At 37.3% G+C, this 27,605-nt stretch overlaps 2 protein-coding genes and 4 non-coding genes across 12 annotated transcripts; 1 reads left to right on the plus strand and 5 right to left on the minus strand.

Moving 5' to 3' along the window:
* Window positions 1-1,688: 1,688 nt before the first annotated feature.
* Window positions 1,689-9,570, minus strand: LOC148640152 (immunoglobulin lambda-1 light chain-like). Of its 4 annotated transcripts, none has more exons than XM_088620765.1 (7): window positions 9,313-9,570; window positions 8,237-8,569; window positions 5,382-5,696; window positions 4,043-4,150; window positions 3,370-3,434; window positions 2,817-2,941; window positions 1,689-2,013 (listed from the first exon to the last, which is right to left on the minus strand). In XM_088620765.1, the coding sequence occupies exons 1-6, from the start codon at window positions 9,428-9,430 to the stop codon at window positions 2,861-2,863; spliced, it is 1,020 nt and encodes a 339-aa protein (XP_088476891.1). In that variant the 5' UTR covers window positions 9,431-9,570; the 3' UTR covers window positions 1,689-2,013; window positions 2,817-2,860. The 4 variants fall into 4 exon arrangements, with proteins under 4 accessions (XP_088476891.1, XP_088476893.1, XP_088476892.1 ...); XM_088620767.1 differs by having other exon boundaries at window positions 3,370-3,431; window positions 9,313-9,569; XM_088620766.1 differs by having other exon boundaries at window positions 4,043-4,147; window positions 9,313-9,565.
* A 4,856-nt stretch (window positions 9,571-14,426) lies between these two features.
* On the plus strand, window positions 14,427-14,498 carry trnat-cgu (transfer RNA threonine (anticodon CGU)). Its single transcript has one exon. It is a non-coding gene; the product is annotated as a tRNA-Thr (tRNA).
* A 483-nt stretch (window positions 14,499-14,981) lies between these two features.
* trnat-cgu (transfer RNA threonine (anticodon CGU)) lies at window positions 14,982-15,053 on the minus strand. The gene has a single exon. It is a non-coding gene; the product is annotated as a tRNA-Thr (tRNA).
* Window positions 15,054-15,341: 288 nt separating this feature from the next.
* trnag-ucc (transfer RNA glycine (anticodon UCC)) lies at window positions 15,342-15,413 on the minus strand. Its single transcript has one exon. It is a non-coding gene; the product is annotated as a tRNA-Gly (tRNA).
* Window positions 15,414-15,819: 406 nt separating this feature from the next.
* Window positions 15,820-15,891, minus strand: trnag-ucc (transfer RNA glycine (anticodon UCC)). Its single transcript has one exon. It is a non-coding gene; the product is annotated as a tRNA-Gly (tRNA).
* A 3,525-nt stretch (window positions 15,892-19,416) lies between these two features.
* LOC148640157 (uncharacterized) lies at window positions 19,417-26,883 on the minus strand. Of its 4 annotated transcripts, XM_088620922.1 has the most exons (6): window positions 26,726-26,883; window positions 24,507-24,827; window positions 23,466-23,526; window positions 22,083-22,210; window positions 20,917-20,981; window positions 19,417-20,481 (listed from the first exon to the last, which is right to left on the minus strand). In XM_088620922.1, exons 1-6 carry the CDS (start codon window positions 26,763-26,765, stop codon window positions 20,410-20,412), a joined length of 687 nt encoding a protein of 228 aa, XP_088477048.1. In that variant the 5' UTR covers window positions 26,766-26,883; the 3' UTR covers window positions 19,417-20,409. The 4 variants fall into 4 exon arrangements, with proteins under 4 accessions (XP_088477048.1, XP_088477045.1, XP_088477046.1 ...); XM_088620919.1 differs by lacking the exon at window positions 23,466-23,526 and having other exon boundaries at window positions 22,083-22,208; XM_088620920.1 differs by lacking the exon at window positions 23,466-23,526 and having other exon boundaries at window positions 19,417-20,474; window positions 20,916-20,981; window positions 22,083-22,208.
* Between the last annotated feature and the right edge of the window lie 722 nt (window positions 26,884-27,605).

Consider the following 27,605-nt stretch of genomic DNA (forward strand, 5'->3'; position numbering starts at 1 on the left):
GGTCCAGAGAATGAGTGTGTGTATCAGTAGACATAGCAGAGCTCTGTGTTTGTGCATGTTGAAAGTGCTGGGGACTGGAGAGGGAATGTGTGTGAGGAGCTCTGTTTCAGTTTTACACCTCCTATCACGTGCTCCTCCTATCTGCATCACATCATGTCTTGTCAGACTCTGACTCTTTCCGAAAGCAAAGCAGATGGAACAAAATGGAGTATATTGGAATAAATAAACCTAGCAGCAAAATGCTTAAATGACTAGAGCAAATACACTTGCATTGTTTATAGCTTGAAGACAATATACTAATTTAAGCCAGTTTTAGTTCTAAATTAAGAAATTGTCTAAACACAGACTGACCATGAATTATAGTTCTGTTTTTTGGCTTTTGATGTCCATATTGTTAGAAAAATATATGTGCATACTGGTGCTTATATAAACAAAATCTGTGGGAACAATCATATGATGTATTAATTACTGTGCCATTTATGTATATTATATTGAGGCAAGTAGACTGAAAGAAAGAAGGGCTAGGTCAACTTTACCCACCAGGGGGCGACAAAAGCCCAGTAAACAACAGTTCATAATTGGAGACATTATTAAGGCAACTCTTCTAACGCTCGCTCAGCCAGGGGTAGCACCTACAGACTAATTGCCTTAATTAGATGAATTGCCAATGTAGTGTTTCATCCAGAAAGGTGACAAAACTGATGCAGTAATTACAGACCAATAAGTCTGACTTCTTTTACAGGTGAAGTTAATACACAATGCTACCTTGTTCATAGACATTTTGTAATACTGCACGTATAGTTCCAATAGAGGATTGCATCAGGATTCTCAAATCCTTAAGATTTGACAAATGTACTTAACTTGCAGTCTGTTAAGAAACTAAGGTTTGTACAGGTGCTCTTAATGACGGTGAAAGGGGTGGAAAGAAACAACACAGAAATACTTTGTTACACTATTTTTTTAGCATCTGTACTTTACTTAACCACTTCATTTTTGGGTACTGTTACTTTAACTCAATTACCTTTGTTTACAAAATAAAGTATCCATACTCCACTATATTTCCTAGAAGCACTGTTTGGTCTTTCGTCATACTGACATGGTGCTCACCAGGATTCTTATCATCTTATCAAGTAGAGACACGGACACAAAGTGTGTGCTTGCTTTTGAACTGTTGTCTGTTAATGCCCAACTTAAAACTGTCCATCTATCAATTTTCTAACTGCTTTATCCAATACAGGGTTGTGGGGGAGCCAGCAAGCAATGAGTGCATGAAGAATGAACCTTGTACGTGATACCATTCCATCATGGGGCACACGCAGACACACTCACGCACACACACCAGAGCCAGTTTTCCTAGAAACCAATTAACCTACCAATGTGCCTTTGGACTAGAGAGGAAACCAGGACACCCGGGAAAAAAAACCATGGAATCACAGGGAGCACAGAGAACATACAAACTCCACATAGGCTCACATAAACTCCAGGATTGAACCCGGAGCCTGAGTTCGAGCAGACTTTCTTTTAAAAAGAGCAAACCGAAAAGCTCAGATTTATTCATAACACTGATTAAATAAAGAACAAAAAAACATCTATTTGAATGAGTAACAGATGGGATAGTGTGTTATACTGTAATGATGCTAGTATCACACAGAGCAATATTGACATGAATGAATGACATTGAATGAAAATTCCAGAAAACAAGATCACATTTATTCAAACCCTTAAGTATCCCTGTAAATGGCATTCAGCAAACTGTGGAAAGATGTTGCAAAGATTAGGTGGCTAGCTAAATGGGATAATATGGTAGGTCTGATTAGGTGTCTTTCCACTTGAGTAGCCATCCTGTATATTGAAGATGTTTTCTGAGGATACGTGGTATAGACAGCATGGTGTTGTGGAAAGAAACCACCAGTGGAATACAGTTCACAGTATGGGAATTCCTCATCATGTTGAAATTTTGAGGGCTGTGTTGGCTCACGGAGGTCATTGTCAATATTGAGTGAAGGACAAGCCCTGTAAACGAAAGAAGAATCAATTTAAAATGCTTGGTTTTGGAAGTCCGTGTCATCACTGCATAACCAACAAAGTCCAAGAGCCTGTGAGAAAGGTCTACAGTCCTACAGTCTACAGTCAGTTGGGGATGACATGAGCTGTAAAGGAGGTAGGTGTGTGAATCAGTGGATTTTAAATATACAGAGGTTTATAGAGCCACGAGGTTAATAGAGCTACTAATGTCCAAAAACAGGAAGTGGAATGGAAGATATCGCAAAACTGAATTTCAAGAACACTGTTGTACACTCTTGGGAAATTTCCAGTCTATGAGTACTACCTCTGTCTTAAGCGAATCTTTTAAGAGTTGTGTCAATGGCTGAATCACATCTCTTATTTCCTTGAGTATAATGGGTAAGATACTATAGTACATCAACCATTTTCATGTTATTGTCTTGATTTTCCCTTTTGTAATTTCTCTATTGATCTTACTAAAATCTTTTTTACCTCTTTTTGCAATTCATGGAATTCCTTGTCTTTAAATGTACCCTGATCTTTTTAAATCATTTTATAATGTTCTTTATTATTTTATTAGTTGATTTATTGAGCCATTTGGGATACTGGTTTTTAGCTTTTGGCTGTGCTCACTGAAATTTGTTCTGTGCTTCAGGTGATCTAATTAGACTGTTACCATCTGTTCTCTGCGATTTCTGTATCCCGTTTCACTTGCACTGTCTCAAGCTTTCAAACCTTTGCTTTTTATTCAGCCTGTGTACAATTTCAAAATATCCTCACAACACAGCATGCTACAATCACTGTTCTTTTACCTCTGTTTTCCTCGCTCTGTCTTGATTGTATGAAAAGACTAGACTTATGTGAGCGTTTCCTCTTGTCGCTGTCTCTGCTTCCTGTGCTCAAACTTCAGAGCCGCATACTGCACATCTTCTCTAACCTGCAAGTCAGACAGCAGGCAAGAGGGAGAGACCGTTTAGGGACAAAACAGGAGAGAGGTTAGGAACAAGGCAAAAAAAGAGGGAAAAATCAGCAAAAGGAAATGTTGGGATAGTCACGTCAGAAAAAAGCTGCCCAGGTTAGGGACAGAGCTTTTCTGATATACATGATAGTACAGTGGACCAATCCACGAATCCAGAAAGAAAGAAATCAATAACACTGCCTCACAGCACTTTATCTGAGAAATTCAGGTAAGGAACATGTCCATAGAGGTTGTGAGAAAGGGACAGAAAAACAGATGAGGAGTTAGTACAAAGAGAGGTTAAGTACTGGTCCTCTGTATCTTCATTAGTTAAATACTCTGTTAACTTTAATTTTAATTTAATTTTTAATTTGTGTAAGAGAACAGTGAGTAGAACTGTCATGTACCATATCTCTGGGTTTTGGGTGACTGGTATTTCCGGAGCGGACAGGTGTGTTCTCTCTTCTCCCTGCTTCAAAAATAATTGTATTAGAAAATGTGTATATTCTAATTAACCACATTACTATTTCTAATACACAGATGAATAAAACCAATAACTTTGTATTATAACGTGTAGCATCAAGGCTATGTTTATTATGCCACAATGAAGCATTTGGAAAAAGTGCCCCATACCAGCAATAATAAACTTCAAGTCCAAGGAGCCACATCTGCACTCCAATTATGGTTGGAGCATTTACATGGGGTGGCTAATATACAGTACCTGATGATGTTAGGAGCAACATTTTAAACATTTTACATTTTAAAATATATATTTATTAATATGGATGTTAAAAATGAACTACAATGTATTGTAGTATATTTATGAGATGTACTAAATATGTTGTATAATTTGTAATAAGATTACTTTTGAAAACAAATGCACATAATATTTGGCATACAAACGTGTACATATAACAGCAGGAAAGGTTGAAAACTTCTTCAATAAAATACAACACAATACTCGCAACTCAGTGGTCAGGAAATCTGATATGTAATCTGTATGAAAAACCAATATTTACAAAATGTTTATGTTTTGGGGCTGAGAAAGTTTTCATTTAATTCCTCATTCAGTACACTCACCGGAACCACTCCTGACTTTGTAGACAAGAAGGAAGAGCAGAGCCATGATTGAGATAGAGGCTGCTGCTCCAATCCCATAGAAAAGAGAAGAGCAGGCTAAGGGATCTGCTGGAACACGAGAATTGTGATGAAAACGTCTGTTCACAGAGATCACGTTTCTGCTTTTAAAAACAACTTATTTGGAATCTGTTAGCACTGAAACACGAATGGTACAAAAACACCTGACGTTGGAAGATTTTCCATCCATCCATTAGAGTCTGTGTTCTTAGTATTTTTTTCATGAAATTACAGTATACAGCAGCGTCAAACCAGTGACAAAGGTGAAAACATTTCTAGAAACAAAAAGGCTCTAATTGAAAATAAAGAGTTTGGAATATTGAATGCATAAAATATGGTGCTCAACTAATAAATATATGCTAAATCAGTCAAGGAATTGTCAAAGCACAGGACACTTTTTACAGATTAGCTAAAGCAAGCAAATCTTAATATATCTGAATAACGAAGACAACTACAATAACATCAAAAGTAAAATATGTATTTGATTAAATACATATTAAATAAACATTTAAATTTAATTAAACTATTATTATTTATTATTATTATTATTAAACTATATATGCGTCATTAGTTAAGACCGTTGTGAAGTCTCTATATTTACAGTTTACCACTGTGAATAAAATAAAGTAAAGAACTACTGTATTGATGTTTCTAATTGTAATATCTTTTAGAATTTCTAATTGTTATTGCTGTATTCTACACTCTTACAGTACATCATTCTACAGCACTCAAAGTCTTAATTGCAATTTAGAATCTAATGTATTTCAAAGAGTCTAACATTATCACTATACACAAAATTAATTTTCTAGTTTTGTATTTTTTTAAATAAAATATTTTAACAAATGACTTTCATGACATATGAATCAGTGGAGCCTATTCAGACCCAAGTAATTAACATCGAAGACTATATTGTACTCTGTGTTTTGTTGTGAAGTCTGGTATAAGGCAGGAAAAAAATAACATTTAACTCCAATGAGAAAGTTGGTATTTGTGTTTCCAAATCTAATGGAAGTAATAAAGAATTAAACTAAAAACACTGGCAGATGTATTATTAAATATATGGATCCTAGCCTCATAACAGCGTAGAATCAGTTTGCTCTTGTTTCTTTTATACTTTGTCTCTATCCCTTTTCTACATTACTCTAGAAGGAAAAGGTCTTTGTATTGAATTGTCATAAATTGATTTTGAAAGGGTTGTCAGAAAGTGCTTGCTCGAGATAAAAATCACAATACCAAGAAAAACAGTGTAACTTCAACACCCAAGAAACGGCATTTTCCTCACCCCCGAGAGAGACGGTCTTGCTCATATCCAGGCCGCTGTCTGTTTGCACCACGCAGGTACAGGGGACCCCACTGGCCCAAGTGTGTGCTGGAATGAAGAGCTGGTTCCTGATGAAATCCTGGCCAGATTTCCTGGGATCTGAGCCCCCAGAGTCAGTGACCCCAGTCTCCTCTTTCCCAGATATCCTCCAAAAAACCCGCCCCTCCAGTAGTGAGACTCCCCGCACTAGACACAACAGGGACACCGCGCCAGCAAACTGAACCGCATCAGATGTTGGGTGAAGGATCTCTATGGACGGGGACGTCTTCGGAGGCTCTGTTCGAAGGAGAGCAGTGTTGAGCAGCCTAGAAGTCACTGTGTCTTTTCTTATCAGTAAATTGTAATAATTTTATAGTATTGACGCTTAGGAATAATGATAAAATGCACTCCCGTGTCTTGGAATACTAGATATTTCCCTGCTTTGTCGAAAACAAACACTACGCAGTCTAGACCTGTAACTGGATTTCTTAGTATTCAATTTTCTGAAATTTCAAAAATGTACGACTGATTCTGGATCACAAAAGAAAACATAGGCTATAAAATAGTTTAGAGTATTTAAAACATAAAGCATTGTCAGCTGATTCAGGTCACGGCAAAATGTTTTAATTTAATTTAGTTCATTGTATAATTTAACCTGTTTAGTACTTTAAAAACAACTTTAAAACACATTGAACCTTTTTTGAACTGTGTTGGTAAGACCTACAATTTGAAATGATTAGTTATTGTTACCGATGTTGTTTTGATATATATAGATTTGTTACTAGTTTTGTCAATAATTCAGTCAATATCTGATTAAGTGTTATAGTGGTACAGTAGTATTACAGAAGAATGAAACATTGCAAAAGAGATATGTATGTGTGCATTTTTATGTAGCTAATTATTCTTGCAAAACTGCTCAAAAGCTTCTTATTTTTCAGTTTTAGACCTGACATAGAAACTGTAGGCAAAGGAAAGCAAAGCTTGTAAATTAATTGTTTGATAACAAATGGGCAGATTAAGTCAGGCTTAAATCTGAGTAATTTTAATTGATTAATTTGAACTAATAAATTAAGTGGTTGATTACAATTGAGGGTTGACCTACTGCACATGCAAATAAAGATGTACATTGGTAGAACCTGGGTTAATAAACTAATTAAATTCAGTTGTAAATTCAGTCTGTGGTAAGGTATGCTGCCTTTCATTTGTTAAACACACTTAAAGATTGCTGATCGCTAATTAAATAAGATTTGTAAAAATAGTTACTTTTAAACCCCCTAGGGCATGTGATTAATTTTAATAGTGTTCCTGTATTTTAACTTTTTTTTTGGAGAGAAAATGCATTATACATTTTTTTAATTGATTTCTTTGGCTAGTCAGTTGAACAAAGTGACTTGTAGACAACATAACCTTTCATTCTTTACCACAATGTACTGCATGTGAAAGCATGTTTGAAGACTAAAAGCCTATAAGCCTTAAGCCTATACTTAAGAAACTGAACAAAACCTCATTTGTACTGTAACAGTATATTAGCATGTTCTAAGTCTGTATCTGAGAAAGATTGTTTTTTTTCCAAATTGTCTTTGTTTACCCTTTTTTTATTCTCAGCTTCAAGTTCTTTTGTAAATGCGATAATTTGAGACATGCTTATAGTAAGGATTCCTGCAACTCTGAAATGTAAAAGTTTCTGAATGGAATGGAACTTGATAAACACACTGTGTTTATCAACAGCTTTTGTCCCAATTTACTAAACCAGGTACTAAATAAGTACTTACAACAGAAGAGGGCAAAACTGGTATCACTCCACAGAAATTTTTACAACCATTATCGATATCTCCAAAAAAAAAAATACTTTTTTTTCACCATGTTTCTTTTGGTTTGCAACATTGTAACAGCGGTTTCTCAGCCTGAACTTTTTCTGGCACTATGACCTAAGTAATGATCGCACAGAAATTATTAGTTGTGCTTAAAAATCACATATATTCACAACGCATCTTGAGATGGAAACTGTGTTTACCTTTCGAATTCTAAATTCAATGCCTATGTAAAATCACATTCATGTGTACATCAGCTTTCATATTATAATATCGCAGACAAATACAACACTGCATATAAATGTGGAATCGCTACAAGCAACACAATAAAAAGGTAACAAACATGTTCAGACTGTCCATGGGAAAAAAAACATCTTTAGAAATCGATGTGATGTCCTAATGTTAGTTTAAAAAAAACAAACGCCTAATCAATCATTTCAATGAAAATATCCATGTATAATAATAGATGAATCGAAACAATTAATGATAAAGTGTTAACTTATATTTCCTTTTATAGTTGGAATACTGATTTTCAATTGGACCGTTGGCTATGAAAAATGCAAACAGATGTTTAATTAATTGTATTATTTTTTATTTTATTAATATAATTGATTAGATTAATTTTTTATAGCTTTCATGGAATTTTTCTTTAAATAACTAGTGAGCACCAGACAAATATTTGCCTAATACCTGTGGATTTAAAATGCTTAATATGGTTATATGGGTATTATCAAGACAGTACTTTCAACTGTATTTTACATTATTTTCATTGCAAAAAACTGCAATTGAACAAACAATTTGCACATGCTCATTGGTATAGTAAAATCTATAAATCTGTAAAATAATATTCATCATACATGTTTTGGATGTGGCTAGTATTAACAATTTTGGTATTTTGCTGTATAACATGTAAGCTTACTTCAGAGACCTAGGCAGAGATTCTAGCCGGTCAGGTTATGATTTTGGCAAAATCCTGTGGAGTTTGCTGTTACTCACTGCACGAAAGATAATTCCATGTTAACTCACCTATCACTTCCACTCTGGAGCTGTTCCCAAAATAGGGAGTTTTACCACGCATGTAAACACAGTAATAGACTCCCGAGTCCTTGGCTTGGAGGTTATTGATGGTAAGAAGACACTTTCTCTGGGTTTTGCTGAAGCCTGTTTCTTCATGGTTTTTTGAGCTGCTGGCATAGAGGTCCATTCTCATAGCTCCGCTCAGCGCCACTCGGACCCAAGCTGTGGAGTTGCAGCGGGCCGTTACGTCGTTTATGGTGCAGGTCAGGTTCACAGTGGCACCAGCACCAGCCTGGGCTTTGAGACTCCGGGGGTATTGAACCACAGTTGAACTTGCTGCTCCTGGAGGAGAAAAGGAGGAGCAGGACGAGAGGAAAACCAGATCCACACTTACACGTCTGTTACAGAAAAAAAAGTTTTCTCTGTTACGGCAATGTCCATATTGGATAGAAACTATTACAAAAATCTGAATTTGAGGTAGAAAACCTAAGCCTAGGGTTTAGGGGAGTGAAATGAGGAAATCTGGGGAAGAATGATTGAAAATGATTACTCTTGCATTTTGGGTAAATTTTCTGCCAAAAATAAGTCACTAACATGATAAGATTAACATTCTTATTCTTATTCACTACACAGATAAGATTCTTCATATCAGAAGTAACAACTTTACAGAAAAAAACATGCTCTATTTTACTGCTGCGTCCTTTAAGGATGTGTGCATTACATTACAGAACATTTCTAATTTGATTTAAATGTCATTTCACAATTAGAGATTGTGTTTTTTCTTAGATTTGGATTTCTACCTGAGCAAGACATGTAATCCACACCCACCTATCAGATATATTTTATACTCGGAAATCATATTGAACACAAAACTCCATGCAAGACGCGTTTTGTTATGGAAAGCAAAACACATCATTTTCAAATCTCTCCCTGTTAATGTGAGAATAACGGAGATGATAAAAAAATTGCTTGTTAGTTAAAGCTAACAAAGAAAAATGAATCACGTCAAACCAACAGAGGAATCCATCAGTATAAATACTAATTTTGAATTCCATAAGGAATGGCGTCTGTTGAACACGAGTTACCTTTTTGGATACCAGAGAACAGAAGCAGCAGCCCCAACATCTTGGCAGTTGAAGCTCTTTTGCTGGGGACACTCAATGGCTTGGCAGCTCTCATGTCAGTGAATGGAAAAGTCAGCATGTTGGTGGTCTGTCAGTTTTTGGTTTCTGTGGGCAGCTTATAAGTGCTGTCTGTTTTGTAGATCAGCAGCTTCACATTGAAGGCTAACTGTTCTGCAGCACTTGGAGTTCTGAATGTATTTTTTTAAAGACATTTGGCAGCAGTATAAGAAAAGGGGTGTAAAAAAACACTTATTTTGTCTTGTCTCTCAAGCCTATATGGTTTTCAAAGAGTAGTAAATTGATTGTTGACCTAAAGTGTGTGATGATCAGACTTTTCTTTTCTGGTTTAAAACAAGTCAACGTGTGAGGATTGGTTATCTGGAGACAAATGATAAAGGGATAGGTTAACGAAAAAAAATGTTCAATCACGTCAACACTACAGCCTTTTTTATTTCTGTTATACAGTAATATCTGGTTTGTGGAGCAAATATCCCACTGTAAAAAAAAGTCCCACTGTATAGTGATGATGTGACAGCACAAACAACTGAAAATGCACAACATACTCCCCAAATCTGCTAAATGAAAGTTTGATTCATAGATGCAGTGTGAACAGTAGTTTTTGGTTTGCATGAACCTATCAGGACAGTTTTAAAACTGTGTCAGTATTTTATGCTTTAATGGTTTTTAAAACTATTAATTATTTTGATTGGGCAATAGAAACATGCACAAATCGTTCTACAGGGCTGGGCCTGATTCACATCTCTGCCTTGAAGCTTTGCTAAGAGTAAAAGTATCATTTAATTAAAAAACATATTTCAAAATGAAAAAATTCCAAAGCTGATTATTATCACAGTAAAATAAAACATAGATGATAAATGAACAAGTAAAGGTTTATTCCGTGCTGAAAAGAGAAGAAAGGAAACACGACATTTTGGCTGTGGAGCTTTCTACTGTACAGAAGACTAAAATGTGTGCAGAGCAGTAAGCCTGATGGGGCATGATGGGGCAGTGGGTCGTTAGCATTGATATTTTGCACTGCCGGGGTTTGGGGTTCAAGTCTGGATATGAGGTGCTGTTTGTGTGGAGTTTGTATGTTCTCACTGTGTTCATGTGGGTTACCTCCCACACTGTAAACAAATGTGCTGGTAGATTGTTTGCCTTCTGAAGGAAACTAGCCCTGGTATGAGTGGTTGTGCCTGTGTGTGCCCTCTCTTGCACCTGTTACTTGCTGGGACCCTAAAGCCCTCAATTGGAAAGAAGTGGTGAGAAAATAGATGAATCAGAAACCCCAAATACTTAAAACCACTCACGTGTTTTATCACGCAAAAGTTAATTTTTCCTTTTACTATTTTAGGTTGACTATTAAAGGTATTATTTGACAACAAATAATTTACCTGGTTACAGGTAAATTACCGCGTTTGCAGTTTAAAGTTTTTTATAATCAAAGCGTGTCAGATGTATTAATGAATGTGTGTTGAGGGTCTTACCTTTCAAAAATGGAACAAGGTTCAGCTTTTTTTCTTTTGGTTTTGCTGGTGAATGTGACTGCGGTTTGGCTACAGTACCTGCAGCACGATCTTAGCAAAGGCAGAGCAAGTGTACTGCCTGTGACATTTAAATTGTCACCTTAAAAAAATGTTCTCAGGTTGAGCTGTGTGCTTGGTGGGTTAAAGCATCCGGAGTTGAGATAAAAATATCTCCACAGATAGATCTAGTTCACAGGTCTATATGGGGCAGAGTGACAATGCTGCTGTCAGGGCTGCATATGAAATAGGTGGTTGGTCGTGTTCAGGAGTATTGTAAAAGACTGACCACAAAAAAAAAAACAGATGTATAAAGTGAAATGCCAGAAAACATAAACGGAAACTGAATTTCAACTGTAAGAGTTAATGCATTTGCCGTTTTTTCTCAGTGATGCATGTTTTATTTTTCCTGCAAGCATGATCAAAGATGATAATACGTTAGAAGCAAAACTGTCAGTTTCATAAGATACAGATGTATGAGAAGAGCAAGCCATTAAGACCACTTTTCTCTGCACTGGATTGTTCTCTTATAGAGTTATCCACCCTCTTCTGCACTGAATAAATGTCTCTCAGAACTGAGCCCTATCCTCTACGCTAAGAGACTCCCTGACAGGAAGGTATTGGCACCACACAATGTTTAAGTGATACTTTATCTCAAGCATTTTCTACAGAGGGTTTTGTGAGCAGCTGCTCCTTGATCAGTCTCACTGTGGGCCTCAGAGCACAGTAGTAGAGAGCGGAGTCAGACAGCTGTGTGTTTGAGATTGACAAGTAGGTGAACTTTGCTGTGAGATTCAAGTGTCCTGTAAACCTGCTCTCAAATTCTTCACATTTGAAATCTGCAGTTCCACTGCCTGTTTTAGAACAGTGGAGAACATAACTGGGATACCTCCCTGGTCTCTGCTGGTACCAGAAGAGGTACTCATAACCAGCACTGTTAGTCACAGAGTAATTGCAGTAGATCCTGGACTCTTTTGTCTCCTCAGTTATTTCAGTATCCTTCCATGGATCAACCTTATCTCCATAACTCATCCCTGGGGGAAAGAAAATCAGTCATTAGGAATCGATCAATGAATGATCAATAGACGTAGGAGAGCATAATAAAAAGGCAGATGATAATCTTAATAAATATTCATAGAAACAAAAATAGAAAAACAAATATTTACCAAAGCAGAAAACAACCAAGAAGCAAAGAATCATTGTTTCTCTTCAGTCTTGAAAAATATGATATAGAGTACAGCATCACCGGAGAGAATGATGTAACACTGTGTGACAGTGCCTTACTGACTGAGTAGACAAGCCTCTTTCCCTGGACGACATCAGCACAGACTGGCATGGCTTGAGGTCACAGGATGAGCAATCATCATCAATTCAGCGCCAACACAGCTCTTAGCCACGAGCTCTTATATGATTTCTGAACTGTGTCAAATAGAACTTCAATCAATTCCCTACCGCTAATTATGGTTAACAAGAAAAAAATACTTTAAAAACCCATACATTGATAAACAGTGGGGGGGCTATATTTTTAAATGATTATAAAATATTACATTTTCTAAAAAGTAGAAAAACAAAAAGCATGTAAGATATATTATGAAACAAATAAAAGTTTAATTGGGCACATTTTTTCTTTACATCATAAGTACTGACTACTCACTTTACAGTCACTGTAGCTATATAACTAATGTGTAAAAGTGTTTGACAGTCCATTTAGTTAAAGCATCCTGATAATTTTATTGATTTTGATTTGTAGTGATCAAAATTCTTATAATTGTTCAGGTGTATATATATTGACCTCTGAAGTTTTGGTAACAGAAACGACGCAAAATACATCTTGTATGTACTTAGTACTTCACTGTGAATTTGTAGCATCACTGACGTCTGAAAATGCAATTCATTATATACTGTAAGTATTCATTCGGGCTCCTTTTGTTTCCTGTAACACTCCTCTAATCTGAGAATTATGGAAGATTAATTTAGATATTTAGACTTTAACTCACTATCAGACAAAAGAACAAGCCCCGTGATCGATTCGGTCTTGCGTATGACATTTTTTTAATCGAAACGCAAATTTGTGGTAATCTGTCATCTAGTGAACGTAATTTAAAGAGCGATTCTTCTTTTCTATTCTTACGCTGGAAAACATTCTCTGGTAAGCGGGTTAATGTCAAACACTGAAAATATAAAATATTATAATATTGTCGTATCATTATAATTTGAATTTGACTGTAGTACTGACCTAGAGGTGTTAAGCGGACGCAGAGCCTGAGGTCAAAATGAAATCTCCCACTTATACAGTTAATACTCGTCCACGCTCATGAAATATAACATCTCTCCTAACATCGCATAGTCTCATTTACAGCTGCCTCCATGTCTTTCCCGTTAATTGTTTCAGCAAGATCAGCTTCACTTTTTTATATCATTTGTATCGTATCCACCAGTACACACTCTGCACTTTGCATTAAATGTTTACAATAAAACAATGCTTGATCTTTGCTAAATCCAACTTGACTATTGCCTAGGCTGCCACTTCTGTGCGGAAGATCGTCAAGATTGGTTCTAGCTGGCCATATTCACGGTGTTGGTCGGGTTGGTGAGGAATCCAGTGTTTGCCTATACAGGAGACTCGTGTTAAGTACAAGAGTAGTAACTTTTCTCTGTCAGCAGGGGGCGCAGTATGTCCCCCATTCCGCAGGTTGTTTGGAAATACGCCAGAGAAGGCGAGAAAGTCAGAGTGGAATGATCATCAATCCTTGATAGATTTTGGTTTTTCATGGAAAGATAAATATATTTGATCATGATTCTGTTGATTCAGGGGTTACAACATAATTATCAGTGAAAGAATATTTTTGGGTACATTCACCGGACAGAAGAGTGAATGTGAAGATCGTTCAGAAACGTGTCTGTGTAACAGCAAACGGTAACAAAGTCCTCCAGGAGTATCAGAACAGGAACTGTTCTCTGTCTGCAAGAGGCGCAGGTCAAATATCAGGGTAATACCTGCGTTGATTCCAACGGAGGCTCAGTGAACGTACCAAGACAATATCCAGGTGGATGCTGCACACTGGTGGTGGTGGAGGGGATCCCCATTACCTATAAAGCGCTTTGAGTGGAGTGTCCAGAAAAGCGCTATATAAGTGTAAGCAATTATTATTATTATTATTATTATTGATGATAATAATAATAATAATAATAATAATAATATTTCGTATCTGTCTGCGAGACGCTTAGCTAAATTATCAGAATAATTTAGCTGAGAGTCGATCCCAAAATCATACCTAACCGCAATTTGAATGGAAAAAAAACAACAACCTGACGACGTGAGTGGATGGTTTCTTTATGGACTAAAATAATTCTTGGTTTACGAAACGAAAAACGTAGATAGCGTTTAGCTGTTGTTGTCCTAAAGGATAGTTTAAACAATACATTTGAGAATGTTGAATTGTTGAATCCTCACGGCCTGTGGTCTTCTGTTCGATAGGAAAACGGTTTAGGTGCTTAAGAGTAAGATTTACCTGGGCGGAGGAAGGCACTTAACGCCATTATTAATTCGTGGGCGCGGTGGCCAAGTGGTAAGGCGTCGGTCTCGTAAACCGAAGATCACGGGTTCGAACCCCGTCCGTGCCTCAATGCGCTCGATGTTGCCAGTCTTTTATCCGTTCCGCAACAATTAGCGATTAAGGAACCTCTCAAGTGGGAAGAAAATACTGGCACTTCTGAGATCATCCTGACAATAACTAGGACTTACTAAAAGTGCACCTCCCAGCTGAAGACTTTCTCCCTTCGGGCCATCTAAGGTGTGAATCATAATTTCTATCGGTGTTCTCTGCAACATTGAAAAGTGAAATAGAAACGAAGCGAAATTGTTCCTTTCAAACATTGATACAGATAAGGGTAAATATAGATGTAAATATAGTCAAGAAGCTGTTGAAGCGAGCAGTCTAGGTAGGATGTACCATGTGAATGCACTGAAAACTGACTGTATCATGAGGCTTTCTTGCACACAAGCAATACAATCGAAAAGGGCAGCAAACGCTACACCCGCTTTTGGGCTTCCTTTATTCAGAGAGTGAATTTATGGGAATGAACAAGTAACATTCAGACTTAAAGAGGCACGGACGGGGTTCGAACCCGTGCTCTTCGGTTTACGAGACCGACGCCTTACCACTTGGCCACCGCGCCTACGACATTTCTTTCACCATAAACTGTGTATGAAATTATGTATACGTTACTAATGGCTTTAGGTGCGTTGCCACTCCCAGATAAATCTTACTCTTAAGCACCTAAACCTTTTAAATATCGAACAGAAGACCACGGGCCGTGATGATTCGTCATGATGGGACACTTCCTTAATGTTTGAAAACAGCATTTATACTTGTAACGCACTTCATATGTCTTTGTAAAAAATGTTGAATCGAGCTTCAAGAGCTCTTTAAACGGGACGCGGATTAGTTTGAAAAGTGACACCGTTGCGTTGGCCGGGAATCGAACCCGGGTCAACTGCTTGGAAGGCAGCTATGCTCACCACTATACCACCAACGCTTGTGTACAGGGAGACGTTAATACAACGTCTGCTTCCATATTCAGTTTTGCCGTTCTTCAAAAGACGTTTCCTGCTTCATTTGCTAGTTTCAAGTAGTGTGTAACCGAATCACAGATGTATTTATTGGAAACTGGCAGAGAACACTAATGGAAATTGTCAATCACAGATTTTACGGTACGCACAGTTATGACCTTGAAGAGAGAGAACTTCAGCTCAAAAGTGGCTCTGTTGTGTATTAACGAATATGTTTCTAAAGCCACAAATTCAGTGCAAATCTTTGAAGCCATATTTCAGTGTAAAGAGGAATAAAACACATTTAATGTATCATTCTCCTTCGCTACTTTGTGGAAAATGGTACAGGGCGCTTGAAGGAGCCTTTTAAACGGTTTGAAAAAGTCTGTACGATGCGTTGGCCGGGAATCGAACCCGGGTCAACTGCTTGGAAGGCAGCTATGCTCACCACTATACCACCAACGCACTTACGCGGATCCACCCGAATTCTTTTTTGCCCGTTCTAAAAAACGTCAAGCATTTGCCACTGTGTGTTGACAAGGCATACCTCATAGCTCTGGAAAGAAAGCACAGTATAATTAAGAGAGGTCTCATTCCCTAAAAAGAGTGTTTTTTTCTACAGTTTCACACTCTCATTTGTTTGGGATAGCTCTTCTGTCTTCATTAAAACAAGAAAAAACTAAACAAAGATAAACAATATTGACAATCTGATATCTATAATAAAATAAATCCTTATGCAATGCCTGGAGGAATTGCATCTATATATATATATGTGTTTCACAAAGAGTTTAAAATGTGTTCTTTGCTGCAGGAAATGAGGAGTTTCAGTCACTGTGGGCCGCAGAGCACAGTAATACACTGCAGAGTCTCTCAGCTTTACCGTGGAGATGTTTAGAGAGACTCTCATGTCTGCTTTGGATAGAAAGGCTGAGAAATGTTCTTTAGAGAAAGCTAGTGAATTATAAGTGTCAATGTGAAGTATATTCTGTGGTGGTTGCCGTGGATGCTGTTGGTACCAGAATAAATCTGGATTGTTGCTCATGGTAGAAAAGTTGCAGTGTATGATCACAGCTCCTTCCTCCAGCACAGTCAGGGCATCAGACAGCTGATCAACTCTGTCACCTCCACACAAACCTGGGAACAGAGAGAAACACAACAGGTTATCACATAATTGATCGATATGTAACATCTGACATTTATATTAGCAGGACTATAAAAATAAAATATAAAAGCTTTAGATTTCTATGCAAATGAATTCAGTTAATAAAGGTACATTCTTCTCAAAACATTGATTACTGGAGATAATGGAGTGGCATGTTTAGGAAGTCCTTACCCGATACAACCAACAGAATAATGAAAACTGAGGATGTCATACTGATTGGATAGTCACTGCTCTGTGCAAAGCAACCTGCCTCTCTCCTGCCAGTGTTGTACTGTGTATAGATGACACCTTTCCTGTTAAAGGAAGTGAGTCACAGATTTCTACTGCTGTCTGTCACAAATATTGCAAACAAGGATGACCTCATAGTGTCCTGCAAAATAATTAGCTTCATACTCATGACTTATTAGGTGTACAAATATCTGTCAGAAGCAGAAGATCAGTCTGCAATACTCCAGGACTTAATTTCCAGTTTTGTCCACTGATTCTAGTATTGTTTGAAATATCTCTTTTGGAGATTTGATTCCAGAATAAGCTCTTCATTTTCCCAAGATAAAGTAACTGAGCTCTGTGAGGGATGGACACAAGGATGTACACATGATATGTTTGTCGGTGTTCGCCCTGTCCTTTGATATGTGACAGAAGTTGATTTATTTGTCCTGTGTTATAATAATAATAATAATAATAATAATAATAATAATAGTAATAATAGTAATAGCTTACACTTATATAGCGCTTTTCTGGACACTCCACTCAAAGTGCTTTACAGGTAATGGGGACTCCCCTCCACCACCACCAATGTGTAGCCCCCACCTGGATGATGCGACAGCAGCCATAGTGCACCTGAACGCTCCCCACACATCAGCTAATAGTGGGGAGGAGAGCAGAGTGATGAAGCCAATTTGGTTATGGTACGTTTGTGAATCTTAGTCCTAGGAAGGAGATCAGTTGTTGCATCTGGAAAAGCAAGACTGTTGGTCAGCTACAGTGTACATCTGTACACTGTACATCCTACATATCCTTAAACATAATAGAATTACATTACAATTCTCTATATCCAGTACACCCACAACATGTGAATGCGTTACAGAGCGCAGAGGCTATGAAAACTCATATTTCAGAGAGAGATCCTGTGCAGGAATTTTTGGATTTTCAAACTATGATTCAAGTACAAGAAAATCTGTTTGTATGTGGATATAAATAAAAATTAGGATTTATAATTTAATTTAATCTTCAAATACAACTCTGCCATTAAAATGAAAGTCGCTTTGCTTTCTCAGAAATACACTTATATGCGACAGTCGCACACATACCATATATAAAAGTGTATTAATCAAATAACTCTTAGACTACAGGCAAAAATGTACTTAATTCCAGAAAGAAAAAATACGCAAGACGGCCTGTTATATCGCTTTTATTAAATAATGTGGTCTCCGCTTCCCCCCTGTGGCCATGCAGCAAAACTACAGCTGTTTCTCACGTGACCTGACTCTTTGAAAAACGGACCAAACTGATTAGCTCGACGGTACGGCCTCTCGCCTGCCATTTGACCTCACAAACCTTCGGCTAAGAGTTGAAACTCTGTTGAAACACCCAACGCACCTTTCAGAAAAAAACGTCGTATCGGTATTTACTCAACCCGGATTGGAAACTGAATTCCTACAAGGTTTCGGTTTATAAATCTGTTGCTCAACCGCTAGCCCCGCATCCACCTCTCCTATTGTGCAAAAAGATTTTTAGTTCCTTATTAAGTTATTATTCAATATCCACTAGTGCGTTCATTAAATATGCAGATTGCAAAAAATGGATCCTATAATACTTAACCATTAACGAAATGCGTTAAAAATAGTTGTTGTTTTTTTTTAATTGGATGATCCTATTGAGTGAATACCGAGCAATATGACAAAAGGTACAGCAGGAGGCGATGTTAGCTGAGAAATCAGCCTTCGTTGAGGCTGTTCGAGGCTGTGTATGGCCGAGGAGCAAGTGAAGACAGCTGTGAACCCGCTTGAAAGAGCTGTCCAACCCTACCGAACTCGAGTGGTGGTGAGCTAGTGGGACCACACCTCTTAGAAAAGCACGAGGTAACTCTTCTTCACTTCATGTCTATTTGATGTGTAAAGTAATATCTCGCTGCATTCGCTGTAGATGTGTATAAACCCAAGCATTTACGGTATGTTTGCTTTAATTGCACATATTTCATAACGTTCGCTCTATCTGCAATGGCGGTTAAGGCTGTAGGGTTAATTGAAGATCACCCAAGATAGCAGGAGTCTTTAGGTTAACTGTTATAAAATGTGTTTTATCTATACCTAAGGTTATTGTTTGGATATTATGGTAAAAACGAACTGCTGTTTGCTGAATCAACTCTCGTAGGGTGAGTTCCGGCCTCGTTCTGTTCAGCGTTCCTAGCAGGTTGATCATGCATATAATAAAGGCTTGAACAGTTAATACAGAATAAACATTAATTGTAAAAACGCAACATATATATATATATTGTTCAAAGGCCATGATTTAAAAATAATAAAATGTGTCAGTAGTTTGATTAGCATTTCAGATACTCGGAACTGTGACGAAATGAGAAATGGATTAAGATAAACTGTTAACAGCTGTTTTTTAAAACGGTGTGGTTTTTATCGGGTGTGGCTGTGCAGAAGAAATCAACACAAGCAACCAGAAGAGAAATAATTTGAAAATAATTTGCTCACGATATATACAAATATATTTGTACGAATACGAATATGTTTTAATACCTTTGTGGACAACTATTTTCTAAGATACTGTGCACATGCATTTTTGTTTTTATACATACAATTCAAGCATACACTTACAATTTTCATTGACGTTTATTATTGAAACATCGGGCAGCTACATATAGCAACTCCTATATTCTGCCAGGTGGCCTCGATGTGTGGAAATGTGTAAGACCACATTGTTTTATGAGACTGGGGAAAAAGAAAAGGAACTTGTAATTCAGCACTGTAATCACAGTAGCATTATGTATAAACTCAGTTTTCACAAAATTAAAAACTGTAAGATATACAGTCACACTTCCAAAAGGGATATTCATTAGTTTACTGAATATATTATGTACACAATTAATACGTTTGGTCAATTTTACAACAGAGCCTCTTAACACAATAACAATTTCAAAGACATTTACAGAAAACAAAACAGAAGTATTTATACAATGAGGCAGAAAATAATGAATGCACAAGGACATAAGAAATTAACTATCATCTCTTAGAAGGAACAAGTGCTAAACGGTCATAGAAGAAATAAAACTGTTAAGTAATTATAATTTAAATATATCTATTTCTTAGATTTAGATTTAAGACTAGGAGTAGGATTAGGGTTAATGATTCAGTGGCTGTTTTTGCAGACACTGTAAACACTGTGGGGTTAATCTTGGGATATTCCACATTGAATTATTTTATTAATTAAATCGCCATTATTTTAAAGTGTTATTGATCAATCAGATACTGGAGGCAGGCAGCAAAAAACACCTTTATCTTCCCTTTATCTTCTTCTTACATATCAAATATCCTTAAACTCAGGTGTTTAGTTTATGTTCTCAGGTGATTATTTTTTCTTTGATTAAGTTGAGGACTGCAATTTTAATAATGAATAATTTTCCTTTAATTAGGGTATTGACCTCTTTAGTAAAAATGTATTAATTTACTTAATGTGGAGTTGATTAAAGTATTTACAGCTTTTTGCCTGTAATGAGGATAGTAACTGCAGTTGAGTTGAGCAGATCTGCTCCACACCCATAGTCTCCAGGAACTTGGGAATTTCCGGGAACTCATGCTTCCACCCAGTCCTTACTTCTGTCTCTTGGGCTGGGAGAATTTCACCCTTGCGTATTCCACACTCTCTGTTTTACTGTCCAGCCACTTGTCCAAGTCAAGTGGCGAGGAAATATTCATGTTTAAGAAAACGCAAAAGCATTTGAAACAAAAACAGAGAAAAAACAGAAGAAAATCACTTTATATGAAACAGAAAGATGAGGTAAATCCTTTAGGGCATATAAGAAAGCAATACTACTACTATAACTACAGATGATGATGATGATACTACTACTAATAATAAAGCTCTGCATTGCAACAAAAAGCTTGGAAGAAACAAATGTCTGTATGCAATTCTCTGTATTCCTGGAGAAACATGAATGGATATGAGTAATGTTCCAAAAAAGATAATTAAATACATGTTCAGAACATCGAGAAGGCAAGCTTCAAATCTTCAAATGAAAGACATCACCAAGATTACAGATTTAAGGATGTGGACTAATTCCACCAGCACTCAATTTCAAGTTGACACGCTTGTCCTACCTGTGATTCTGTATTCCTTCTCTTGGAATGTTTGTCTTCAACACTGACTGAAGCCTTTTCCTGTCCTGTGGAAGAAGGCTGAGTTTAAAGCTCTTTTTTAAAGTGGGAAAAAAAGTCTTCTCAAGATGTGATTGAGGACACACTCAACTCTGAAAAGGATGGTTCTACTTCGGGATCCTGAAGGTTCAATCTGAATTGACCTTGATACCAATGAAAGCCAGACATGTTGGCCTATGACTTGACTACAGTAGCAGCTAATCTGCTCCTTGAGGTTGTTAAAGAGCCCCTAACTAATGTAGTTCAGTTATTTGCAACCCTGGTCATGGTTGTCTTCAACAATATTATCTTCAGATATTAGGCATGTAACAAAAAAAAAGATTATTTTAGATTCTTGACTCAGGTTCTCAAAATCCTAAAATCCATTGATCAATGAAGGGAAGGGGCTGTTCAGCAGCTGGGCAAGGATTCAAGCTGAAATTAAGCTTAAGACCATTCAAAGTGTCAAATGGGTGACATCTTTTCATGCAGGACTTTGGGAGTGTGAAACCAATTCCAATCACGCAATGCAATCAAAGCTGACTCCATGTCATTCTTAAGAAAGGGATAAATTCTGAAGGTACTAGCCACCAAACAAGCAACTTGGGCCGAATGGCTTCCTCTTGCTTGTAGCCTTAAGTGTTATGTTCTTAAGATTGAGGTGCAGAGAAATACAGTGCCCTCCATAAGTACTTGGACAGCAAGAGGGAAAGATTGACTACAAAAAGTAGTTATAAAATGATAACTCATAGAGTATGCACAGAAATACCCATAAATGAAAGGTGATATTCTTTACCCTTTCCTCATTTTCATCTTTTCACCTCAAGTCCGAATTGCTTGAGTATACAGCAGCAGAAACAACCATTTTGACTCCACTTTCCCAATACGAATGGAGGGCTGTTTATTTTTTATGCAACTGCTGTTTGTGTGTACTTATTTTCTTATTATTCATCTCTTATTCCATTGTTTAGCAAGTGATTTTCATTTTTTATAGGCAAGACATACAAAATCATTAGCATTTTTCTCATTGAAGACCTCTAAATCCTCATACGGGTGTGCTGATGCAGAAAGTCTGAATCTTAATTAATGTACAGTATTGATAGTATTGGAATGGTACAACAGATATTTACCTGCTTTTGTTTTCTTGTAAGACAGGCACAGTGCGATTACCAGCATTATAATGACCAGCACCAAAAAAGAGATCACTGCCCCTGCCCCACTGAGAACCGCAATCGTATTGCACACTGGACACTGTTCTAGGACAGAGAGAGAGGAGACAGTGAAGACCTGATAATGACATTGCAGATGTTTCATTTCAGTCTGTTTAATCAGACGGCTTTTGGAGTGATTGATAATGTCACTTCATCAGCCTTGTCAGAGGAAGTAGTGTGTATGAAGTATTTTCTAAATGACTAATAAATTCTTCACTGTGTTTTTACTCTTAATTTTTTCATGGCCCTTTTGTTTCTTCTTTTAGTCAATTTTTTATTTATTTTCCTTATTCTTCCTGCTACATCATTGCTGTTTGATTTCTTGCAACCAAAGAGGAACCTCCTTTCCGTGATCTGATCATTTAAACATTATCTCAATATATACTGATTATATATACACACTAAAAAAACGATAAAATGAGCATGACAAGGCATACTAACTGCACCCGTCACCAAGCGTTCGTAAGCACAGCAATAAGACAGGAGATGGTGTTGAGTAAACATTCTCAGAAAACAGAAGAAGCCGCACATTTAATGATTGCGGAGAAAAGATTAAAAAAAAAACAATTTATTTAGCGACATTTGTCTCTTGTCTGCCTAGTCCTGGATAGGTTAGTTTCCGATTGGCTCGGGCTTTGCACTGGACTCTCAGTTCACCCAAAGGGATATCTGTCACAGAAGGAGCTAATTACGTTTTTTTTTGTATTGTAGTGATGGCTATGCCTTTGCAGTATAATGAGGATTCTCCCAAGCGCGTCTGTGCACTGCAGGGTGAAATGAATGTCGGGCCATGGGAAACAGGAAACGGAGACTCTGTATCAATTTCTAGGATGCTGTCTATCTGCGTTCAGTTTGTGTGTTCGCATATGTTTCTTCCCACAGTCCCTAGATAGACTAGAGGGTTTACTGGTGTGAGTGCGTTAGTGTCTGTCTCCACTGCGATGGACTGGTGTCCTGCCGATCCCCCACGACCCTGAATTTTGAAGAAGCGCTTAGAAATTGGACGGATGGTTGACTAACGAATTGCAGGTTTTTAATTGTCGAGGAGTGGGAAAGGTCAACTGCATTCCGTATTTGAAGAGGTGTTAATGTAAAAGCGAATATTTCGGACCTCTCCGCAGCACAGGCGCTGGTGTTAATGGACCGTGTAAATCTTCAGCGGGAGATGCGCGTAATCACTCAAGGCACAATAAAAAAGGAAAATAAAAAGGGAGGCAAAGTTTAAATTTTTTAAGTCGTTTACATTTTGTTGATCGCTCTTTCTACACGTTTTACTATGACCATGGCACATTTCTCTCAGCTGAACTGGTTGTGTTTTGTTTGTATCCCTTGTCGCTTTTCGGCCTCGTTAGTTGTTCCTCTACTGTGATAAAAACGCAACAGAAAAGGTGTTTGTTAGTTACAGAAAGACGCCATTTACAGCAAGCTTGTTAGTTCCATTATGCACACGCCCAAAAGCAACTACTGCGAGTTTTCAGGAAAAAATAGGATGCAATTTGTCTGATTGCTTTAAGCATCAGAAGGAAAAAAGCTTTCGAGAGGAATTTAAAAAAATGCTCCCGAGTCCCCTTGCTCTTTAAGGCACGTTTACAATCTGTGCTTAAGATGAAGATGACATTTTCGTCCAATGAGATATATACAGTTTTAAAATATGATAATACATCTGAAAGAATAAAACATGTAACAAAGCAGCCTCAGAAACTCACTGTAAGAATACAAAGGTCAAGCCTTTCACCTTTTCCCTCGAGTTCTTAGACCCCGATGGCTTGCCACTTGTTTATAGTGGAGAAAACTGCAGGTCTAAAGCAGACAGTTGTTGTTTATTTCTGAATAATTCGATTTTTTCATTCAAAATGGAATTCACGGGAAAATCCATTGATCCTATAATTTATTATTTAACGCTATAAAATACATATGCGGCGTTTACGTTTTGTCCTGTTTTTCTTAAGAACTGTGTGATTGTTATTATTCTTGTAAGTTGATTGTAAGTATACGGTTTTACAGTTTGACCATAGACCGGGACGGTTAGATTTTTAATGAAAACAAGCATTGACAAGCCGCAGAGCGAATTGACAGCCAGATAAGTGCCGTGCAATATTCTAACAAGGTCTAACAGATATCCCAGCCAACTTCATTCATTTTTGCTGAATGTTCCGTCTCTATTTTTCTCTGCTATCAGAAGTGGGTAAGGGAAAAGTCATTTGAATGCGTGATATTTTACCTTGATTCAGAATTCAGTTAGCTACCATTTTCTGTGATTCTGTTTTGGTATCCATGTTTTAAACATTTTTTTTTTTGGTGAACACAGTTTTGCTAACTTGATTACCTACAACGGGTGATTACCTGTCGACTGTTCCTGTTCTCCGATTGCTACCGTGAACCCATTCCCCAGTTGTCCGGGATTCCAGTTTTCTGCGCAGTAGTAAGTCGCGGCGTCATACTCCTGTACTGCGCTAATCCAGAGGGCACACTTTTTATCCAGGGTGGTTTTGGGGGCGATTCTGCTACTGGCCAGTACAGGAGCAAGAGGTCTGATCCCGTTGGGTTGAACTTTCCACCAGCTCACCCTAAAACACGATTTGTTTAAGCTGCAGACTAAAGTGATCTCCCCGCCAGGGTGAGCTGTCAGCACAGACGTCCGAGCCGTAGATACCGCTGTCTCTGCTGCAGAAAGAGAAACGCGTTAGCGCGCAGTCTGGACGAAGACGAGCAATTCGAGTCATCTCAACAACTTTTCAAGTTCTTTGGAAATGTCATCCTACCTTAGGCTCTATAAAACTTAAGAGTGTAAATCCATTTCAAAAGTGTGGACTAGGGTTCAAAATAAACACGGGAAGAAGATCGAGTTTCGTAAAGAAATTTAAAGGGTAGTTAAACCAAATAATTAATTTGGCGATTGAACACCGACGGGTTGCGCTCTATTTTGGTTAATTTAGAAAAAGCTGTAACATCAAATTAATAATGCGGATTTCAGTATTTCATGATGAAATGGTTAAATGAGATGCTGGGATCAGATAGCCACTTCTAGCCGAAAGTGACGGACGGGCCGAGCTACAGTATCTTTTGCAATCTAAAAGATCACAAAAGTAATCTTTCTTATATTTTAATGGTTTTAAAACAATTTCAAACATCACTTGTAATCCAGCTGTCGTTTTACAGAAACCGAAGGTTAACTGAAAAGGCAGTATGAACTGGCTTGGGTTTATTTATGATTTTCTTTTTTTAGGTCTTTAATAATATTGCTTCCGTTACTAAATTACAAAGTCGCAATGTTGCATTGCGCGATGGAGGTCCATTATAAACCTTAACTTTTTAACTTCCCTTATGTACCTGGAGTGCGAGGGTCTGGTATGAGCTGAAATCACTTCGAAAATGCTAAAAGGTTGGTTTAATTCAATCTGCTAACGATTCATATTTACTGTTCCCCGAAGCAAAACAAGCTTTAATCCTTCTTTATTTTCGACAGTTGTATAAAGCATTGGGATCAAAGTCGTGATAACACAGCACCTTAAAATTCCGATCGAATTCCGATCGAATTAAAACACTGTCTCGTGAATGAAAATGTCAGCATTTCTCGGATTTACAATTTGATTATCATGGATACTTCATTTATTTATTTTCTTTAGCCAGTGCTATCCCCATCTTGTATTTTAGCTTCATACATTTGAAAAAAGGGAAGGAACGATATCACGTTAAATACGTTGGAATTACTAAATATTAATTCGAATTCATACTAGTTGCAATAAGCAGTATTTAAATATTAGGGTAATTAAATTCGTCGACAACAGTGCCTTACAAATGTCTACCAGTGCCTATAGGAAAAGCGCCATCGGGGACAACTATCAGAAACGGTACTGACTCACGACATACAGCTTAGTATAATCATTGTCATTTCTGCCACTGCAATGTTAATAAGAATACTATCAATAATAAACAATTAATACAATCTTCCTTTTCTATAGCATGTAAAAACGTCTCAAAAAGCTTAAAACAAAAAACAACAACAATTGACAACAATATTAAAATACCTACAAGTAATGCACATTCTAAGAGGCATACGGTTAATAAAAATAATTAACATAATACATTTAATTATATATTGAATTATATAATTGATCAAGTCGTCTTAAAATTAGTCTGAATGTATTTTTTTACCATTTTCTTTGTATTGTAGCAGAAATACGTTTGGTATCAGTGTACGTATAGACGTGAATTCTTTAGCTATGGAGTCGCTGTATCCATAATCGTTACAGTAATGTGTATTAAAATAACTGATCTTTTTGAAAACAATACACCTAAAAGGCGGACAATTTGCTAAACTTAACATTTTCTTCATTAAAAAGTATTAATGGAATTAATGACGAACAACAACCAATATTAGTATATATAATTTCCTAGCATGTTGTAGATGATTTAGGATTATCTACGAACAGTAACCCCGAAAACAACATTAGCCAATAATTCACAATCGTGTGCTTTATGTACCGAGGACCTGAATTCACCCGAAATTCACTTAATCAGAAGTCAACCGAATTTTCCTGTAGCTCTAAAGCGGCGCTTACCGTATAGCCAGAACGACAGGAGTAGAGTTGGGGCTCGCATGTTGTCACCTGCGACAGAATTCAAGTGCTGTACAGGACACTCTGAGTGATCGCTGAGTGTACAGGCAGGCGAACCACACAATCACCCCTTTCAAAAACTCCCTTTCCTTTTTTAGACGAGGGCTGTATTCTGTGTAAGGCTTTTATCTGCGCTTTGGCGGTGAGATTAAGAAATAATAATTGAGTCCCAGTGGTTCACACATTGCTTGATTGGTTGATTGAGAGTTTATTGCAGACATTGAATACTACGGGAATCAAGCTCACGTTATGAAATGATATTTAGCTAATGAACAGGCTAAATAGATGAACCTATCGACGAGTCAGTCAATACATAATTCAACCATCAAGCTATCAAGATATGTGTTCAGGCTGGTGGCACTGTTCTGTTGCAGATTAAAAATGAATGTATAGCACAGTACAAAGCTTTCATAATTTGTGCTGGCTTTATCACATACTATGTTGTTTTGGAACACCACACTGTCTCTTATTGCAGTGGATATACAAACACCAGAGACAAGTGAGAATTCCCTGTTTCTCAGAGATTCAATCTAAGGATTTCACTTTTGAGTGAATTTTTCACTGCAATTTTTAATACTGAAGCTGTTGAAGCCAGCTATGAATAGCCATCGTTGTTTTTGCTTGAATAATGCCCTTTAGCACATACTGTAGCACACTGAGCATAAAGAGGGTTTAAAAGGAACAAGTAATAGGTTTATTCCATGCTGAAAAAAAGAAGAAAGAGAACACGTTTCGGCCGTGGAGCCTTCTTCAGGTGTCAAAAAGAGGGTTAAAGAGGGTTTCGTCACTGTTAAGAGGGTTTGGTCACTGAGTAATCAATGTT

This window comes from Lepisosteus platostomus, chromosome 26 (assembly GCF_059453375.1).
Source record: "Lepisosteus platostomus isolate fLepPlt1 chromosome 26, fLepPlt1.hap1, whole genome shotgun sequence".
Lineage (NCBI taxonomy): Eukaryota > Metazoa > Chordata > Actinopteri > Semionotiformes > Lepisosteidae > Lepisosteus > Lepisosteus platostomus.

What these genes read in the sequence shown, in the direction of transcription:
- LOC148640157 (XM_088620922.1), bottom strand. Translation starts at nt 26,765, where the DNA reads ATGCGAGCCCCAACTCTACTCCTGTCGTTCTGGCTATACG. An exon ending in AGAACAGGAACAGTCGACAG is followed by an intron (nt 23,527 to 24,506) that starts GTAATCACCCGT and finishes TTTTTATCACAG; the next exon opens with TAGAGGAACAACTAACGAGG. An exon ending in TTACAAGAAAACAAAAGCAG is followed by an intron (nt 20,982 to 22,082) that starts GTAAATATCTGT and finishes CTTCTTCCACAG; the next exon opens with GACAGGAAAAGGCTTCAGTC.
- LOC148640152 (XM_088620765.1), bottom strand. Translation starts at nt 9,430, where the DNA reads ATGCTGACTTTTCCATTCACTGACATGAGAGCTGCCAAGCCATTGAGT. An exon ending in GTTCTCTGGTATCCAAAAAG is followed by an intron (nt 8,570 to 9,312) that starts GTAACTCGTGTT and finishes TTTCTCCTCCAG; the next exon opens with GAGCAGCAAGTTCAACTGTG. An exon ending in CAAAGTCAGGAGTGGTTCCG is followed by an intron (nt 3,435 to 4,042) that starts GTGAGTGTACTG and finishes TTATTTTTGAAG; the next exon opens with CAGGGAGAAGAGAGAACACA.